The following is a 21,062-nucleotide window of genomic DNA, read 5'->3' as shown; positions in this document are numbered from 1 at the left end:
TGTAATACTCTGTGTATTTGATCTTTGTGAAATTATAGGTGTATGACATCTGTGTGAAAAAAAGTTAATAAGCATTATCGCAGTGATGCTGAAAGAAAGCATCCACTCTGAATGGTAGTGCAGAAAGAATAGCCAACATGTCAGACACATCATAGATAGGGTAACTTTCGTTGTTTTGAGAAACATTGCCTATATATTTTTTTCTCAAGTATGGGAAGAAAGAAAGATTAAGAATTTTTGGAATTGTATATATAGGCTTTTATTAGCAATTGTATAATTCTCAATGAAGCAGACATAACAGTGAACAAATCTGCTAGAAATGTAAATTACAAATGCACATTGTTTGAGAAGGCACTAAATTGATGTGTACAAAAAACAGTCATTAAAGAGCTATGGGTGTATGTTCCATTGCACCGTTACTTGTCGGCTGTGAAAGTAAGAAAAGCAGCCAGTTCAAGAGAGTCTCTCAAACGACAGAGAAGATCATAATTTTCCTGTCCACGCACGGTGAGAGTAAAGACGTCACTGTCTGGCTTGGATTGCTTCCTTCTCTTAGTGTGCATGAGAGAAGTGTCCTGGTTTAGGGGGCGTTTGCACTGGGTTCTTTTTGTCACTGTAGGATTAGAAGACAGAGAGTTTTCATCCACCCTTTTGTCGCGACCGGGGCATGCACAAATTCTGACATCAACGGCTGCTCGGCCCAGCACTGTGTGTTCATACTCCAGTGTGAAGACGATTTGCATTGGCCGTCTGTTTGGACCTCCTACGCAGGAACCCAGACACATGAACTGGTAGAGGTTAACTGTCCATTCTGAACCCACCTGCGCTGTTTGATGGGGGATGACCACGCTGTGCCTGTTGGTAAAGGGGTCTTCGACATAGGCAGCCAGAGGATGGTCAGAGCGAATGAGATGACTGGGTGCAGGGTGACTCTCATTGTGTTGCAGACAGCTTGCATGGTTAGGACATCTTGTGACAACATGTTGAATGTGCTGTGGCTCCTTGTAGATGGCTGTTGCTCTGATGAGGGTGCCGGAAGGTGGTGGTGAGGCGGTTTTGAATTGGATAGGGCAAGAAGTGGCCATGCGAACATAGAGCTTGTTGAAACTGTTGGAGTATGTCCAAGTGGTAGATTTGGTGTCCTTTTTTGGCGGTGAAAATGCTATCTGAAATCCGTAGTGGCCAGGATAGTGGGTAGAGGATGGAACAGAATGAGGATTAGTCTGCCTGAGAGGTGGACTTGGTGAGGCCAGTGGACTGTGCTGCTGAGAGAGATTGTCGTCAATCGAGCACTCGAGACTAGAGTTTCCAGTACTGCTTTCTTCGTCACTTTGGTAGTGATGGACAAGGTCCTCAAGACTTGCCCACAGGCTATCAAATGATTGGCCTGCATTTTGTAATGAGTTTTCAGCCATGGCAGGATAGGAAAGGAACATGTTGTCAGACATGGTTGTTGTGGTGGTTAACCGAGAGAATGAAGACATCTGAGAAAATGGAGTCCTTTTATTGCCCGCAGATTAACTGTGCAGTATGGTAAATGAGGAAAGTAGTGCTCACTTTAGTGGGGGGTCCTGTTTGATGTATCTCCTGTTGATTGTTTGACCAGTGCTCTACCCAAGCTGATATTTCCCAGTGGGATAATTAGTTTTTGTATGAATGTGTTAATCAGTTTGGATCCCTGTGGTGTAAAGAGTAAGCTGAATGTAGAAGTTGTTGATAGTAGCTGGTAATTGATTGGTACATAGTGACAAAGAGCTAAGATGTTTTGTGTAAGAGATGATCTTTGATGTTGAGACAGGGAGGTGTTTTCAGAACATCAACTATGAGGAAATGTAGTCTTTGTGTTTAGCTTATTCAAATCAGATGAAATGAATATGTAGCTTTAGAAAGGCAAACAAGAAAATAAATGTTTTGAACTTGTGCATAATAAGTGTAAGAGCATCATGAACAAGGGGATTATTTCTTTGTGATGGTTTGGGTAACAGAAAGCTGTAAGACAAAGCAGCCTGTACATCTTGAGATATAGAGTAGTGTTTGTGTAGGCTTTGATAAAGAGATTTTGAAGTACTCCATGAAAGTGAATCATGCCTTCATCAAGCATTTTCTGTAATCGAGTTTGGTAATAAGACAAAAGACAAACTGTGAGGAGTACTACTTATTTTATTGTGTAATCAGTTGGCGGTACATTTAAATGTGTTTTTCTTGACAATCCAAGAAAAAATGGCAACCTAAGCTCATTGTAATTAATATGTTGGCACAAATCAGTACAGGGCCAGTCAGCACATCATTGAGTTGGCAAAATTTATATTTCACACAAAGGAAAGAGAAGAAATAAACAATTGGTTTGTTTGTGGTATTGCTTTGAATTTGAGCCTTGCTAAGTTATAGGTGTATGAGACCGGTGTGAAAAAAATCGATGGGCATTATCGCAGTGATTCTGAAAGAAAGCATCCACTCTGAATTGTAGTGCAGAAAGAATAGCCTTCATGTCAGACACATCATAGACAGGGTAACTTTCACTGTTTTGCAAAACGTTGCCTTTTTTTCTTTTTCTCTTGTATGGGAAGAATGGAAGATTAAGAATTTTTGGAATTGTATGTATATAGGCTTTTATTAGCAGTTGTATAGTTTTCAGCAATGTAGCAGACATAACAGTGAACAAATTTGCTTACATTGTTTCACAAGTGTACACAAAAAGGTCATGGAAGAGCCATGGGTGTATGTTCCATTGCAGAACGACCTAATCTCAGCTTAATACATGGGTGCATATCCATACTGGACCAGTAAGCTCAAGGTTGAGTTTGTGAAATTTATATTTTTTGAAAGTAAACAAAAGAAAGTAAACAATTGGTTTCATTGTAATACTCTGTGTATTTGATCTTTGTGAAATTATAGGTGTATGACATCTGTGTGAAAAAAAGTTAATAAGCATTATCGCAGTGATGCTGAAAGAAAGCATCCACTCTGAATGGTAGTGCAGAAAGAATAGCCAACATGTCAGACACATCATAGATAGGGTAACTTTCGTTGTTTTGAGAAACATTGCCTATATTTTTTTTTCTCAAGTATGGGAAGAAAGAAAGATTAAGAATTTTTGGAATTGTATATATAGGCTTTTATTAGCAATTGTATAATTCTCAATGAAGCAGACATAACAGTGAACAAATCTGCTAGAAATGTAAATTACAAATGCACATTGTTTGAGAAGGCACTAAATTGATGTGTACAAAAAACAGTCATTAAAGAGCTATGGGTGTATGTTCCATTGCACCGTTACTTGTCGGCTGTGAAAGTAAGAAAAGCAGCCAGTTCAAGAGAGTCTCTCAAACGACAGAGAAGATCATAATTTTCCTGTCCACGCACGGTGAGAGTAAAGACGTCACTGTCTGGCTTGGATTGCTTCCTTCTCTTAGTGTGCATGAGAGAAGTGTCCTGGTTTAGGGGGCGTTTGCACTGGGTTCTTTTTGTCACTGTAGAATTAGAAGACAGAGAGTTTTCATCCACCCTTTTGTCGCGACCGGGGCATGCACAAATTCTGACATCAACGGCTGCTCGACCCAGCACTGTGTGTTCATACTCCAGTGTGAAGACGATTTGCATTGGCCGTCTGTTTGGACCTCCTACGCAGGAACCCAGACACATGAACTGGTAGAGGTTAACTGTCCATTCTGAACCCACCTGCGCTGTTTGATGGGGGATGACCACGCTGTGCCTGTTGGTAAAGGGGTCTTCGACATAGGCAGCCAGAGGATGGTCAGAGCGAATGAGATGACTGGGTGCAGGGTGGCTCTCATTGTGTTGCAGACAGCTTGCATGGTTAGGACATCTTGTGACAACATGTTGAATGTGCTGTGGCTCCTTGTAGATGGCTGTTGCTCTGATGAGGGTGCCAGAAGGTGGTGGTGAGGCGGTTTTGAATTGGATAGGGCAAGAAGTGGCCATGCGAACATAGAGCTTGTTGAAACTGCTGGAATATGTCCAAGTGGTAGATTTGGTGTCTTTTTTTGGCGGTGAAACCGCCATCTGAAATCCGTAGTGGCCAGGATAGTGGGTAGAGGATGGAACAGAATGAGGATTAGTCTGCCTGAGAGGTGGACTTGGTGACTGTGCTGGTGAGAGAGATTGTCGTCAATCAAGCACTCGAGACTAGAGTTTCCAGTACTGCTTTCTTCGTCACTTTGGTAGTGATGGACAAGGTCCTCAAGACTTGCCCACAGGCTATCAAATGATTGGCCTGCATTTTGTAATGAGTTTTCAGCCATGGCAGGATAGGAAAGGAACATGTTGTCAGACATGGTTGTTGTGGTGGTTAACCGAGAGAATGAAGACATCTGAGAAAATGGAGTCCTTTTATTGCCCGCAGATTAACTGTGCAGTATGGTAAATGAGGAAAGTAGTGCTCACTTTAGTGGGGGGGGTCCTGTTTGATGTATCTCCTGTTGATTGTTTGACCAGTGCTCTACCCAAGCTGATATTTCCCAGTGGGATAATTAGTTTTTGTATGAATGTGTTAATCAGTTTGGATCCCTGTGGTGTAAAGAGTAAGCTGAATGTAGAAGTTGTTGATAGTAGCTGGTAATTGATTGGTACATAATGACAAAGAGCTGTTTTGTGCAAGAGATGATCTTTGATGTTGAGACAAGGAGGTGTTTTCAGAACATCAACTATGAGGAAATGTAGTCTTTGTGTTTAGCTTATTCAAATCAGATGAAATGAATATGTAGCTTTAGGAAGGCAAACAAGAAAATAAATGTTGTGAATTTGTGCATAATAAGTGTAAGAGCATCATGAACAAGGGGATCTTTTCTTTGTGATGGTTTGGGTAAACAAAAAGCTGTAAGACAAAGCAGCCTGTACATTTAGAGATATAGAGTAGTGTTTGTGTAGGCTTGATTTAGTAGGTTTGATTTAAGTATTCATTTATGAAGGATTTCTCCTTATTTAGTTAGTAAGAAAGACATACTTTCTTGATTTGTTTTTGTGTAATGAATTGTTGGTAGATTAAAGTTCCACAGCTCAAAGAAAACTGATGATCTGTAAAGTTTAGGATCAGCACGTCTTTGAAATAGCAAAATTTTTACTTGAAAATATTTCAATTAGTTGACTAAGATGTCCAGTTTCTCTATTTAAGTGAGGTAGTTACGAAAGGGACATTAAATGTCTGTGGAGTATTAACCTTCCTATGTAATGGGCTGGAGGTAAAGTGTTTTTCATGCAATATCTATAGGGCTGATGATTAATTGACATAGCAAGTAATAATTCAGTTTTAGCTTAGTTGAGATCAACTGACTGCATGTAATTGATGAGTTGTTTATCTTGTATTACATTTTTGTAGCTCCCCTTTGCAAAGTAAGGACAAGTATTGTGGGGAGTGGGTGATTGTCGGTGTCCAGTTAAGCTTTTTTAATAATGTAAAATGCGCTCAGATACACAGATTGAAGGTTAAGCTTTTTCTTTTATCCTCATGTATATGTATAATGGTCTTTCATTTTTTGATTGAATGTTAACCTTGTATGTTTAGCTCTCTGCTTTAAGCTGTAGTGTGTAAGTGCACATACTTGGATGAAGGTTAGGCTTATTTTGGTATCTCTTTTATATTGGGCTATGATTTTTTTTTTTCCTTATTTGCTCCCTTGTTTAAGGTATGGTGTGTAAATACACATTCTCAGATCGCAGGTTAAGCTTCACTAAGCAATCATTTGTTAATCTCCAACATACAGCAATAGAAAGTTTTGTTTTGTTTGTGTTTTTTTTATACTGCTTTTCGCCTGTGTACATCCACAAAGGGCCTACTGATAAAAGGTTGTATTGGTTTTAGTTTTATAAGCTTTGGGAATGTTTTTTAATCATTTTAATTGATATATATTCAATTCAGAAATTTTCTAGTTGTATAAACTTCAGTTTGTTTTCTGTATTAAACACGTTCTCTAGAAATTAAACCTCCATGCAGGGCAACAGTTTCTTGTACACAGGGTTTCTCTGATTTTATTGCTCATGGTATTTATGGACTTTGCCAAATTTGCCTTTTTTGTATTCAAGAAAAGTTTCATGTAGGGCTACAATTTTTATGGACATACCTTCCTCCATGTAGGAGAAAAAGAAAGGTACTGGGTTCCATTGGCAATTTTACCAGGTTTGTCACCATTTTCCTGTTTTGTGGACACACATTCATATTGGCTTCATTCTGTTCTCCCGTAAACACTTATTTCTGCAAGCCTTTCTTGTAGGGATACAGATTCTTATTCAGTCATGTAACTAGATAAGCTTTTTGTCTCTCTAGCTACTTTACCAGATTTGTAGAGTGTAAGAATTTACTTCGGTATACCAGTTTATCTGGTATACACAGTGTCTGTAGAAAGCTTTCCACATCTGTATTAGTACTAGAAGCCTGTGACACTAACTGATGTATGTGCTGATGATACTGTGACAGAATGATTGAATCATCCGTGCAGACAGTGACTGTTGTCAGCTGAGTATTTGCTCAGCCAGTTACAGTGCTGCAGTGGCCACTTTTAGTTCATGGATAGCCAATGATGGGAAGCGATTTGCAGAGAAAAGACCATTCCAGCAAGTTGATACTCGAACGTCCCAGGTTGAAGTTTTTTAACTGCCATAGCTCAGCATTTGCTCAGCCAAATTGCAAATGTGCATATCAAAGTCCCTGCCTTAATTTTGTGCACAAACTCCCCACAGTGATGTCTTTACTACCACAACACTTCAGAACTTTTATCTTTATTCCAATTTCATTGTCTAGTTGACTGCTATAGCAGGTGAGCTGGTGGGATTCTGTGAATGCCTTGTTAAACAGTTGTTGTTTTTCCTCCATTTCAGAATATGTGATGGCCATAAGGATAAAAATGGTAAGTGCAAAATATCACAGAGTATATTTGAGTATGATTGGTATGTGTGTTTTCATTGATGACAGAAACATTGGGTTAAATAGACAATATAATCCGTTTTCCTTGTACATTTAAAATAATCATGTCCCACCTTTTTCTTTGGTAATAATCTCTGGTGCGTTGTCTGCTTTTTGAATTTCTTTTTTGTTAACCCTGGAATCCTTGCATGTTCAGAATATTCTCTTAGCACTTATGATCCTGTTTTAAAGATTTGTTTTTGGGCTGCACAAGTAAATGTCATTTTATTATACACTGTTCCCCCAGACTTTGTCCCTTTTCCTCCCACTATAATGCTGTCCTTCTGCATATAAGTGAAATATTCTTGAGCTTGGTGTAAACACTAATCAAACAAATGGATATATTTTATACATTGCAAACCAGATTAATGAAAATTAGGAGCATTTTATAAGCTTCTTTTTTTTTTATAAAGAGTACAAGTTGTAATTGAATGATACATATGCAATGGAATGACTGCAAGTTACTTGTATGCAGACAAAACATGAGCCTGTCATCACCCCTGTATCCACATGTACCATACGTAGTGTAACTTTTGTGTAGACAAAACATGAGCCTGTCATCACCCCTGTATCCACATGTACCATACGTAGTGTAACTTTTGTGTAGACAAGACATGAACATGTCATCACCCCTGTATCCACATGTACCATATGTAGTGTAACTTTTGTGTAGACAAAACATGAGCCTGTCATCACTCCTATATCCACATGTACCATACGTAGTGTAACTTTTGTGTAGACAAAACATGAGCCTGTCATCACTCGTATATCCACATGTACCATACATAGTGTAACTTTTGTGTAGACAAAACATGAGCCTGTGATCACCCCTGTATCCACATGTACCATACATAGTGTAACTTTTATGTAGACAAAACATGAGCCTGTCATCACCCCTGTATCCACATGTACCATACATAGTGTAACTTTTATGTAGACAAAACATGAGCCTGTCATCACCCCTGTATCCACATGCACCATATGTAGTGTAACTTTTGTGTAGACAAAACATGAGCCTGTCATCACCCCTGTATCCACATGTACCATACATAGTGTAACTTTTATGTAGACAAAACATGAGCCTGTCATCACCCCTGTATCCACATGTACCCTATGTAGTGTAACTTTTGTGTAGACAAAACATGAGCCTGTCATCACCCCTGTATCCACATGTACCATACATAGTGTAACTTTTATGTAGACAAGACATGAGCCTGTCATCACCCCTGTATCCACATGTACCATACGTAGTGTAACTTTTGTGTAGACAAAACATGAGCCTGTCATCACCCCTGTATCCACATGTACCATACATAGTGTAACTTTTATGTAGACAAAACATGAGCCTGTCATCACCCCTGTATCCACATGTACCATACATAGTGTAACTTTTGTGTAGACAAAACATGAGCCTGTCATCACCCCTGTATCCACATGTACCATACATAGTGTAACTTTTATGTAGACAAGACATGAGCCTATTTTATGTAACATACATAGTGTAACTTTTATGTAGACAAAACATGAGCCTGTCATCACTCCTATATCCACATGTACCATACATAGTGCAACTTTTATGTACACAAAACATGAGCCTGTCATCACCCCTATATCCACATGTACCATATGTATTGTAACTTTTATGTAGACAAAACATGAGCCTGTCATCACTCATATATCCACATGTACCATACGTAGTGTAACTTTTGTGTAGACAAAACATGAGCCTGTCATCACCCCTGTATCCACATGTACCATATGTAGTGTAACTTTTATGTACACAAAACATGAGCCTGTCATCACCCCTGTATCCACATGTACCATATGTAGTGTAACTTTTGTGTAGACAAAACATGAGCCTGTCGTCACTCCTATATCCACATGTACCATACGTAGTGTAACTTTTGTGTAGACAAAACATGAACATGTCATCACCCCTGTATCCACATGTACCATATGTAGTGTAACTTTTATGTAGACAAAACATGAGCCTGTTATCACCCCTGTATCCACATGTACCCTATTAGTGTAACTTTTATGTAGACAAAACCTGAGCCTGTCATCACTCCTATATTCACATGTACCATATGTAGTGTAACTTTTGTGTAGACAAAACATGAACCTGTCATCACCCCTGTATCCACATGTACCATACATAGTGTAACTTTTATGTAGACAAAACATGAGCCTGTCATCACTCCTATATCCACATGTACCATACATAGTGTAACTTTTATGTAGACAAAACATGAGCCTGTCATCACTCCTATATCCACATGTACCATACATAGTGTAACTTTTATGTAGACAAAACATGAGCCTGTCATCACTCCTATATCCACATGTACCATACATAGTGTAACTTTTATGTAGACAAAATATGAACATGGCATCACCCCTATATCCACATGTACCATACATAGTGTAACTTTTATGTACACAAAACATGAACCTGTCATCACTCCTATATCCACATGTACCATACATAGTGTAACTTGTGTAGACAAAACATGAACATGTCATCACCCATGTATCCACATGTACCATACATAGTGTAACTTTTATGTAGACAAAACATGAGCCTGTCATCACCCCTGTATCCACATGTACCATACATAGTGTAACTTTTATGTAGACAAAACATGAGCCTGTCATCACCCCTGTATCCACATGTACCATACATAGTGTAACTTTTGTGTAGACAAAACATGAGCCTGTCATCACCCCTGTATCCACATGTACCATACATAGCGTAACTTTTATGTAGACAAAACATGAACATGTCATCACCCCTGTATCCACATGTACTATACATAGTGTAACTTTTGTGTAGACAAAACATGAGCCTGTCATCACCCCTGTATCCACATGTACCATACATAGTGTAACTTTTGTGTAGACAAAACATGAGCCTGTCATCACCGCTGTATCCACATGTACCATACATAGTGTAACTTTTGTGTAGACAAAACATGAACCTGTCGTCACTCCTATATCCACATGTACCATACGTAGTGTAACTTTTATGTAGACAAAACATGAACATGTCATCACCCCTGTATCCACATGTACCATATGTAGTGTAACTTTTGTGTAGACAAAACATGAGCCTGTTATCACCCCTGTATCCACATGTACCATATGTAGTGTAACTTTTATGTAAACAAAACATGAGCCTGTCATCACTCCTATATCCACATGTACCATACATAGTGTAACTTTTATGTAGACAAAATATGAACATGTCATCACCCCTATATCCACATGTACCATACATAGTGTAACTTTTATGTACACAAAACATGAACCTGTCATCACTCCTATATCCACATGTACCATACATAGTGTAACTTGTGTAGACAAAACATGAACATGTCATCACCCATGTATCCACATGTACCATACATAGTGTAACTTTTATGTAGACAAAACATGAGCCTGTCATCACCCCTGTATCCACATGTACCATACATAGTGTAACTTTTATGTAGACAAAACATGAGCCTGTCATCACCCCTGTATCCACATGTACCATACATAGTGTAACTTTTGTGTAGACAAAACATGAGCCTGTCATCACCCCTGTATCCACATGTACCATACATAGCGTAACTTTTATGTAGACAAAACATGAACATGTCATCACCCCTGTATCCACATGTACTATACATAGTGTAACTTTTGTGTAGACAAAACATGAGCCTGTCATCACCCCTGTATCCACATGTACCATACATAGTGTAACTTTTGTGTAGACAAAACATGAGCCTGTCATCACCGCTGTATCCACATGTACCATACATAGTGTAACTTTTGTGTAGACAAAACATGAACCTGTCGTCACTCCTATATCCACATGTACCATATGTAGTGTAACTTTTATGTAGACAAAACATGAACATGTCATCACCCCTGTATCCACATGTACCATATGTAGTGTAACTTTTGTGTAGACAAAACATGAGCCTGTTATCACCCCTGTATCCACATGTACCATATGTAGTGTAACTTTTATGTAAACAAAACATGAGCCTGTCATCACTCCTATATCCACATGTACCATACATAGTGTAACTTTTGTGTAGACAAAACATGAACCTGTCGTCACTCCTATATCCACATGTACCATACGTAGTGTAACTTTTATGTAGACAAAACATGAACATGTCATCACCCCTGTATCCACATGTACCATACATAGTGTAACTTTTGTGTAGACAAAACATGAGCCTGTCATCACCCCTGTATCCACATGTACCATACATAGTGTAACTTTTGTGTAGACAAAACATGAGCCTGTCATCACCCCTGTATCCACATGTACCATACATAGTGTAACTTTTATGTAGACAAAACATGAGCCTGTCATCACCCCTGTATCCACATGTACCATATGTAGTGTAACTTTTGTGTAGACAAAACATGAGCCTGTCATCACCCCTGTATCCACATGTACCATACATAGTGTAACTTTTGTGTAAACAAAACATGAGCCTGTCATCACTCCTATATCCACATGTACCATACATAGTGTAACTTTTGTGTAGACAAAACATGAGCCTGTCATCACCCCTGTATCCACATGTACCATAGGTAGTGTAACTTTCACTAACATGGAAGTAAACTGAGTAAAAAAAAGTGTTAAAAATAAATCAAATAATAAATTTTCCAATTCACAAATATTTTTAAGTTGGGCAAGGTGTGAAAATGTGATTGGGTGATATAATAGTGGATTATGCCAAATAATCTAGGGATTTATGAAATCAAGAAAAACAGCCTTCTTTGCCATATGGCCAATGATCCGCATTTCGCTTTTTCAGTTGTGTTAGCTGAACAAGTACGTAAATACAAAGAAGTTTTCATTGAAGCCTCCAGAAATGTAAGTATCTAAAAATAGTTTCAGTTCAGATATACCTATATCAGTAACAAACCACAGTAGATATTTTCTGTTATGGTTTGTTTCCTTCACTAAATGTTTGATATTTACTGATTTTAACTCCTAGCTTTTCTCTCATACTGGCTTTCTCTCCAGCTGTGGGAAGGTCTAGCAGCAAACTGTGGATGGTCGTATGTTTTCCCTGGACTCTGCAAGGTTTCTTCCCTCCATAATAAGCATAAGTGAATTATGTTTGAGTACGGGGTAAAAATCAAATAAAATGAATGAATCTGAACTTTTTCAGTGCCACAACTGAAATTGAATTATCAGTGTTACATGTAGTGTCATAAATGGAGCAAGTATGTGTCAAGCCAACACTTTGCAATTGGACCACATAGGCTTTTTCAAAATCACTGAAATTACCCCAACATAATCAATGTGGGCATTGGGTAGGTGTAGGCAAACTGTGTAAAAACTGCCATAAAATTTGAAGTAGAGTAAGTTGAATCTCAGTTTGTTCGTCATTATGGACTTTATTCAGAAAGTTCTCTCCCCTTCAACATCCATTTAATGAGGATCAGACATGATTTCTTTTTTATTCATGAGATACATTAGGTAAAACAAAGCTTTGAGTTTCGCTATATACATGTACATGTATTTGCTTGAATTTCTGTTAAACATCTTCAGAATTAATTTTCAGGCATTAAAACTTGATGAGGCTTTGTCACAGTTTCTTGGTGCAGAGGCCCAACCAGTTGTAGAGCAAGGTATGTTGTTCTGTGCAGTGACCAGATTTTGAGTTGTGTTATTTTTCTTTTGGGAAAATAATTATTGAACTTTGAAAATTTGAAACATGACTGGTCTGAAATGGTCAGACTATTTTATACAGATTTATCAACTGTTCCTCAAAATGTAGCTTTTTATGCTGACTATGATTGATTCTCTATGAGCTCTACATGTGTTACATTTCTTCACAGATCAGACTCAAATGGAAGTGTCCACTGTAAAACCTTGCCCGCAGTGTGGTCAAGAGATGACTTTACGGTCAAAAAAAGATGGAAAAGGGTAAAAATGCAATTTCATACATTTAGTAGTGGTAATGAGGCAAAGTCCCATGAATTGCTCTAGTTGCCATTTGCACAGTCTTAAAAAGACGACACTAGACCATATGTATATATGTATCAATAAGGAGTCATATTTAAAGTTCAGAAAGCAGTATTTTTCATTTTTGTGTCGTAGGATAAGCGAAATATCGCATTTCAAAGTAAGCAAAAACGCCCACATAGGGAAAATTGAATGGGCTACCTTGCTCTCATTTTTAACCCATCACGGGCCAGATTTGTACCACCCAAGAAGGAATCCCATTTGCTGTGATCATCCATTCCTAGTTAATCATTTTACCTTGTAAAAGTAGTGTTAAATCAGCTGTATTCCTTCTGATTATTGACAATTCTGATATACATTAAAGCTATTTTCGATGAGAAAGTGGTATTGGAATATGTCTGGCGGTTATTCTCCAAAGTCTCAACCAGGAGGCCTTCAGTCGTGATATTAAGGGGGGCCGTAGTTCGCATGACAAAGCAGTGTCTCATCTCTAATAATGAAGAGCATATGGTATGGAGCACGTGACATCGTGTTTCCGATTTCTCTAAAATGGCATGTCCCATGGCCTCATAAGAATTCCAGATTAAAGGGTGATTTATAGAGTTATTAAGCAAGTAATAAAAAGATGCCTTTGCCTGGCTATGACTGTATGGACCCCTCTTTTGAAATAATTTTGGTTATATTTTTTTTATCTGGTTATACATTTCAACTTTCATTGAAGACTACTCGTGTTCTAACAGTATGGTGTGCATATCTGTGTATCACATGTGGAAAAGTTTGTTACTAACTCGCCTCGTGTCAGGTATCTTACCAAAAACTGACTGCCATCTTACATGTGAAAAAATCTTGAGTATTGCATTAAACAACAATCAACAATCAAGTAAGTATATTGTAGTGGTCTGGCTTTGCTCCATGTTGTGGCAATCTCGTGTTTCTATGATATTTGCTGTTTGTATTTTATAGCAAGTGTGTTTTACGTGTAGGTACTACATTGGTTGTATGGGCTATCCTGACTGTAGACAAGCTGTCTGGTTCCCAGATTTCGTGCTGGAGGCCTCAGTGGAAAACCAGACTTGTATTGTGGTAGGTTTGTGGATTTTAAGATACGGTTAATTGCCTAGTGGTTCTGATACAGTTTATACTGATTGTAGATAAAGCCATTGGTTTGCTGATGAAATTATCCATCACAAGTCATGTTATGTATTGCTGTAATGAAGCAAAAACTTGTCTTTGCCTGTTAGACCATCAGAATAATATTGTGTGCGTGTTGGAAAACTTTATTCAGTAAGGAAACCATGTTCTGCCGACTATCATCTTCTACTTTTGAGCTGAATGTTTCGTGTTATCTCTCAGAGGGTTCTCTTTTTCTTTTATGTGCTAAAATCCACTGCCTTTTTGAGAGGCCTTGCTGGCTCAGATGGTTAAAGCACTTGTGTGCAGCAACAATCAGGCTCTTAACAAATAAGGTCGCTTGTTTGAATCAGTTTTATCTGTTACTGATGCAGCTTTTTGTCCAGAGGCTGATCAGGTACATGGCAAATGTAAGTGGGTTGCTCAGCACATTCAGGTTTCCTCCACCCATGCACCATCCAGACTGTCATCATATACGTGAAGATTTCTTAAGTACGGTGTTAAACACCAGTCGAATAAGTATAAAATAATGTGCAATGTTTAGTCTGTCAGACTCGATGTTGATTGATTAGAACTGCCAGTCTCAGAACCAGAAGTATCATTCATGTCTGTTATCTGTTTAGTGTCAACCAGGGCCAGTTCATCTGATCAAGTTTAAATTCAAGAGAGGATCAGTAGCTCCAATGCTTCCCAATGAGTAAGTCCTGAATTCAAGATGAAATCCCTTGGCCACACCTCTGTAGGTGATTTCATCCTGTGATATTTAGAAAATTCAGCGACAACCCTTCGTTCTGTGATCTTTACTGTATATGTATGTGTTAAGAAAACCAGCTGCCAGACATTCAGTTGTTATTCCAAGTGCCATTAGAGAAGATAAGTCAGCATTGTAATATTCTTAATTTTGCCACTCTACTTCGTCATTGTGTCCTCCAGAAATTATTACAGTGTTTTCAGTGTGATTGACCTTTCACCTTTTCTGTCAGAATTTATATTCCACCTGAAACTATGTATATTTCTATGTGTTGTCAATGTGAGTGACCTTCCACCTTTTCTGTCAGAATTTATATTCCACCTGTAACTATGTATATTTTTATTTTTCCAGAATACTTAGTCAAATTCAATAAAAATTAATTCATGGATGCTCCCCCAAGGAATGCTGCATCTTGAAAACTGCTGATCCAAATTCCATTGTAATATGCATCACTGGCTTTCAACATACGTATACTTTCTTAGGACAGATTACATATTTTGTGAGAAATTCTAAGCTAAATTCAGTTAAATTTTATATTTGGGGAATCACTGCTTCATTATATAGTGATCATTGCCATAAGCTTTTGACTCATGTCAGAGTTTAGATTTAGCTTGTTACCATGTCTTCAAGGTAAACTATGGAACCAGTTGTGATGAAACTACATGGCTTATCTTGAGTATGGTGTTAAACAATAGTCAGATAAAATAACTTACACAAAATCACAAATCTATTGGGTCCCCCATACCTGATTAGATAGTTGTTAGTGCTAATGATTTTTCACCTACTTTTCAGTTCGTACGTTCATATTTGACTTTTTTATCCATGTAAAGAAGGCCTCCAAAAACAGATTGTGAAAGGGCATTTTTCTGATTGGGTCAGAAGGTTGAGGGAAGATTAGATAGGGTAACTTCATGCTGCTAATTTCCATTACTGATCCTACGATATCATAAAGTGACAACATATTTTGCAATGCCACAACATGTACTGTTATTTTAGTCCTGTCTTTTTAGTACTGAAATCTTTTTCAGAAATCTAAGATTAAGTTGATGATTCTTTACATTCTTTTACAATAAATGTAGTAAAGGATAATACTCTTTGACAAGTAGATGAAGATGTTCACCATCACTGTTGATACTTGTATTTGTGATTTCATGGTAGATATGTGGGATGTATTGGTGGATGTGACCAAATGTTGACAGAGACACTGAATATTAAACCATTCAGACCCAGCTCAACTTCACAGTCTGGAACATCCTCTGTCAGACCAACACAGTCTTCTTCACAGTCAACATTGAGAACATCTCAAGGTTTGTCAACTCCTCTGCAGTTTTATGTGGGAAGGCACATGTATGCCATCAACTTGCAGATGGTTCTGTGTTCCCCTGGGCTTCGACTGGTTTCCTTCCACTATATTATATCTTATAAGAGAAATATTCTCTTATAATAATGCATGAGTGAAATAACTGAATGAATAAGTGAATAAAGGAGCTGTTCCCTATTTGTGAATTATTCTGTAATGCCAGTGGCTTAGGGAATGAGGAATGTTTCTATGAACAGAACTTTCATTCCAAATGATAGATACATACATGTGATTCCTGTCAAGTCAGATGACTAAGGTACTGTCCACGATATTTGTTACAGTTAATGATAATGTCATATAGTTATTCAAGAGACATTTCATCTTCAAATTTATCAAGATTGGCAGAAAATGTATTCAAATATTGTCAGGTGTCACCCCTCGAGGCAGTAACCATGTGGTAAACAATGGAGGTGTGAGAGAGTTTACATCATCAGCCAGCTCAAACTTTGGAGACAGCGGTTATGGGAACAGTTTTGGCCTGACCCAAAGCCTCTCCTATTCCTGCATGGACATCAGCAACTCCACATCCTTCAGGACTCCACAGACAGCCCGTGCGAACATGCCTGGGGGATCCAGCACCAGTGGACATAGGGACAATACCCGTAGCCCCCTGTCTGAAATGAACGGCTCTCTTAACTCTACACACAACATGACCTCTGGGGGAAGTCAGATTGTGTGTAACTGTGGGGAAGATGCTGTCCTACTGACTGTCCGTAAGGAAGGACCAAACACGGGCAGACAGTTCCACAAATGTCCTAAACCCAGTGGATCTGGCTGTTCTTTCTTTCTGTGGGCTGACCAGCGCCCAGATCAGTCTGCTGCACCATCATTCAGGTATAGCCTGTAGTATGGGTGTGCTATGGTGTTTTTAACTTTTGTGTTCAGACTCAGTGTCCTCATACTGTTACTCTATTTACCGCTCAGCCAGTATTGGCCTGTGGGTATTGTTGCAGCAGTTACCTGATAGCTCCGCTTGTTTTCTTCAACATGTTATTGATAAGCTGTTAGGTCTGCTTGTTCTCCTGAACATGTCATTGGTAAGTTGTTAGCTCTGGGTTTCATGAACGTATCATTGATTACTTGTCAGATCCAGCAGCTTGGCTTTCTGAATATATCAGTGATTACCTGTCTGCTCTGCTTGGTGTCCTGGACCTGTCAGCGATTGCCTCTCAGCTCTGCTTGGTTTCCTGGACCTGCCAGCTATTGCCTCTCAGCTCTGCTTGGTTTCCTGGACCTGTCAGCGATTGCCTCTCAGCTCTGCTTGGTTTCCTGGACCTGTCAGCGATTGCCTCTCAGCTCTGCTTGGTTTCCTGGACCTGCCAGCTATTGCCTCTCAGCTCTGCTTGGTTTCCTGGACCTTTCAGTGATTGTCTCTCAGCTCTGCTTGGTTTCCTCAATATTTCAACGATTAGCTATCAGTTCTGAACATACATATATCAGTGACTACCTGTCAACTCTGCTCAACATGTCAGTGGCTACCTACCACTTACAGTATAGCTGCTTGGTTTAAATGGCGTGTCAGTGGGTTACCTGTCAGCTTTACTTGGTTTTCAGAACCTGGCAGTTGTTAGTTGTTACCTAACTCTGCTTGGTTTCTTCAACATATCTCTCCTTTGGTGATATGTTTGCCATCCTAAAAATGAAAAAAGTTTGCTATAATAGTTTCCTACAGTGTAAATCACCAATCATACTGCCAATCAGTATGAAGTCTTTGTACCAGTATTCTGTCTTCACAGTGGACATTTTAATGCTGCACCCTCCCATCGGCAAAGTGGCCCTTCTGGAGAAGGAAACTGTGTATGTTCCTGTGGACTGGATGCCAAACTGTGAGTCTTGTTGAAAGTTTAATACATGTAATCATCAATAAATCAGAACATACCTCCACACAAGTTTAAAATGTGACCTCAAGCTCATGTCATTGATGACAGGCATTTTGCTGGAATTTATAGGATGTTATGTATTTTGAACCTACATAGAATCTGGTACTTTTGTTTCTTGTGTGTGTCAGTTAATTTAATTTCAAGACTTTACTGGGTATGTCGTAGCTGTTGTTAATAGTTCTAAATCTCTTGATTTTATAACATTGTTAAATTGTATTACATTGTTAAATACTCATGCACTGAAATCCAAACAATTATTTTTTATCATAAGCTTAACTGTACAGAAAGATGGCGCAAATAAAGGAAGACAGTTTTATGTCTGCCCTAAGCCCAGAGAGGAGAGCTGTAAATTCTTTCAGTGGGCCGATGGAGAAGGCAAGTTCAATACAATATGGAGGGGATTAGTCGTGGTAGGGTGGTTAAGATGCTTGTCTTTCAAGGAACCGCCAGCTGTTGGCTCAGTCCCAGTGTCAGACAGGGAATCCACAAGATTGGAATTCTTTTTATTACATTTTGGAGTTTTTTTTAGTGTCAGCACACTCGTAAAACACAAAGTAATATGGGGCTTGCCTTTGGTGAAGCACATTGGAGATCTATCCAGATAAAAGTAATTCAAATGAGTGATACACTGTGGAGAAGTTTTGGCAAGCATAGCTGTTAATGTATTGTGTTATTGTATTGTTATGACATTGTTTTAAGGCTTCAAAAGGTATGTGTAGACAACTACACTTGTATATTTATTTTTTAAATTTTAAGACAGAGATTGGTTAGGTTCTGTCTATGACTGTATGTGTGAAAAGTGTATTATTGTGCTGCTTTGTTGAGTGTACATGATAAGTGGGAGTTTCCATGGTACTGTTGTAAAACAAATGAGAAAGTCTTTTAAATAGGAAATTTGCACCAAGGCAGTATATCCCATCTGAGACAGCTAAATCATCAGTTTGGTGTCATTGGATTGGATTCATTAGTACTAAGGATGGTATGCTGCAGGTAGTGGTGTAAGTTCTGGGCGTGCTGGTGCAGGAGGGGGTGGTTCAGGGGCTGGTCGTGGTGGCGGAGCCGGCAGCTGGCGGGAAAATCAGCCTTGGGGGGCAGGTGGCCATGGAAAAGGCCAGAAAAGGGGCTCAAGTTCATCAACAGGAAATGCTCCAAAGAAACGCAAATGTGGCATTTGTGGAGTGGAAGGTGCATGTAATAGTTTTATCTTAAAGCTAGATGTATTAATACAGAATAGACAAAATGTTATTTGTACAAAAGTTACATGAGGAACTCTATAACTGATGAGAAATATGTGTGCTATTTGTCTGAAGCTTAAATTCATTGTGAAACTTACATGACAAAACTAGAGACAAGAATAAAATGTTTGAGGCAGCAGCATCCCATAGCAAACCTTTTTGGGTACTTGACACCCTGCCCATACCAGGTCTCCAGCTTTCAGAGACCACATGGCCGATTGGTCCTGTGGTATTTAAAAGTACTTGTAGGTGTGTCAGGTACTTGACCAGGTGTAGTGGTTTTACCTGGTTTCATCTAACCATAATGCTTGACCAACTTTGTGTAAGTAAAATATTCTTGAGTACGACATGAAATTCCAATTAAGTAGGTCAGTAAATTTTTACTAAACAACTCGCCTATAGACTGATGTGCATTAACCAACAACTGATAATTTGTGTGACAACAGGTCAAATTCTAAAATAATCACAGCAAAGATTTATCTGCTATGTCTTTACTGAATGGTTCTATTTGTGTCATATGTATTATTTTAATTATGTGTTTAAACCTATTTCTCGTTTTATTTCAGGTCACATAAGAACCAAGTGTCCTCAGAAGGATATGTAACTTGTAAATACTGTTAATAGTTCTGGAGTTAAGAACAGCTGGAGAATCCTTGTTCCGGGATATACATGCAGACCTTCATTTACAGGACAGCTAGTTGTCCATTGTGTATTATACCAGGTGAAATCTAGAACCATGTGATGCCTTGTCGAACAAGACTTGTGCTCTATTGCTGACATGTAATGTGTATGGTTGTTCACACTGATTATCCCCAGCTGAGATTGATTTCATGAAATTTATGCTACCGTACGTTAACAATAATTTCAGATGCATTTTTAGAGAATGTATACCATGATGCGTTGCAGGGACTGTTGTCTTTAAGTGGTGCATGCTCTGTGGGGAGCAGGGAATTACCGGTAGTTGGTCAGTGACCGTAGTTCACATCTCAGTCACGCCTCAGTGAGCCTCACCAGCTTGGCAAGACTGGAAGAGACGCTGCCGGGTTTTGAAAAGATTTAATTTTTTGTGTGTTTGAACGGCTGTTTTTCAATCATGCCAATGTCGTTTAAAACTCTGTACACATTGTTAGACCTGTATAAACTACAAAATTGCAGAAAAACAGACATTTCTGAAATTTTCGCTTGGAACACGTGGTCACATCACATTTCATAACAACTGGTGGTATTTACAACTTACAAGAAGACTATGAGAAAAAATTAAGTTTATTTTAAACATCGTTGTGTGAACCGGCTGGCTGTAAAACATTATACGAGCGCACGTAGAAATAATTTTGGAGAAACGACGACAAAAAGAAAATCAGTGTATGACACGGTCTGACATATATACACAGGTACTAACTTATTTCATGCTATTCCTGAACTCATAACATCAGCTTTGATATGTGCTGTGACATACTTTATGGACGTAGGCCTACATCAGATACGGACACACTTGTTTCCAGGCATGCCAGACTTGGACAGACTTTGTCACATTACACCCAGTGTTGAATTCTGTACTGTGTAATGCGTATTTGCCAAAATACAAGGAAATCTTGGCTTGGAATCTAATTAAGAATACCAGTGTTAATAGTTCGTGTCCATTCTTGGGACTTGATGTGTCAAGAGGCGTCTGGTGTTGGCTTCTGCTGATCAGACCCTGTGTAAAAGCTTTTATTGCCACATTAAAAATAAAACCTGCTTCAAAAGTTTTTTTACAGTAGGGAATTGTTTATTCATTAGCCATTTCATGTACCTGTAAGCCTGCTGATG

The 21,062-nt window shown here is 38.7% G+C and overlaps 3 protein-coding genes across 3 annotated transcripts in view; 1 reads left to right on the top strand and 2 right to left on the bottom strand.

The window, feature by feature from the left end:
* The window catches only part of LOC135467713 (DNA topoisomerase 3-alpha-like), a 51,275-nt gene extending 31,000 nt beyond the window's left edge, over positions 1 to 20,275 (top strand). The window contains exons 19-29 of the mRNA XM_064745537.1: positions 6,832 to 6,860; positions 11,737 to 11,795; positions 12,493 to 12,559; positions 12,770 to 12,857; positions 13,880 to 13,979; positions 14,651 to 14,724; positions 15,937 to 16,085; positions 16,507 to 16,972; positions 17,875 to 17,964; positions 18,290 to 18,393; positions 19,820 to 20,275. Of these exons, the coding sequence (XP_064601607.1) occupies positions 6,832 to 6,860; positions 11,737 to 11,795; positions 12,493 to 12,559; positions 12,770 to 12,857; positions 13,880 to 13,979; positions 14,651 to 14,724; positions 15,937 to 16,085; positions 16,507 to 16,972; positions 17,875 to 17,964; positions 18,290 to 18,393; positions 19,820 to 19,857 (1,264 nt within the window). The 3' untranslated portion in view covers positions 19,858 to 20,275. The remainder of the gene's footprint in view (positions 1 to 6,831; positions 6,861 to 11,736; positions 11,796 to 12,492; positions 12,560 to 12,769; positions 12,858 to 13,879; positions 13,980 to 14,650; positions 14,725 to 15,936; positions 16,086 to 16,506; positions 16,973 to 17,874; positions 17,965 to 18,289; positions 18,394 to 19,819) is intronic.
* Positions 228 to 2,443, bottom strand: LOC135461297 (cellular tumor antigen p53-like). The gene has a single exon (XM_064738314.1). The coding sequence runs from the start codon at positions 1,482 to 1,484 to the stop codon at positions 417 to 419; it is 1,068 nt and encodes a 355-aa protein (XP_064594384.1). The 5' UTR covers positions 1,485 to 2,443; the 3' UTR covers positions 228 to 416.
* Positions 3,094 to 6,087, bottom strand: LOC135482158 (tumor protein 63-like). The gene is made up of 2 exons (XM_064762014.1): positions 6,078 to 6,087; positions 3,094 to 4,109 (listed from the first exon to the last, which is right to left on the bottom strand). The coding sequence occupies exons 1-2, from the start codon at positions 6,085 to 6,087 to the stop codon at positions 3,274 to 3,276; spliced, it is 846 nt and encodes a 281-aa protein (XP_064618084.1). The 3' UTR covers positions 3,094 to 3,273.
* Positions 20,276 to 21,062: the final 787 nt, after the last annotated feature.

This window comes from Liolophura sinensis, chromosome 1, assembly GCF_032854445.1.
Source record: "Liolophura sinensis isolate JHLJ2023 chromosome 1, CUHK_Ljap_v2, whole genome shotgun sequence".
Classification (NCBI taxonomy): domain Eukaryota; kingdom Metazoa; phylum Mollusca; class Polyplacophora; order Chitonida; family Chitonidae; genus Liolophura; species Liolophura sinensis.
This window is presented reverse-complemented; position numbering and strand designations above follow the sequence as displayed.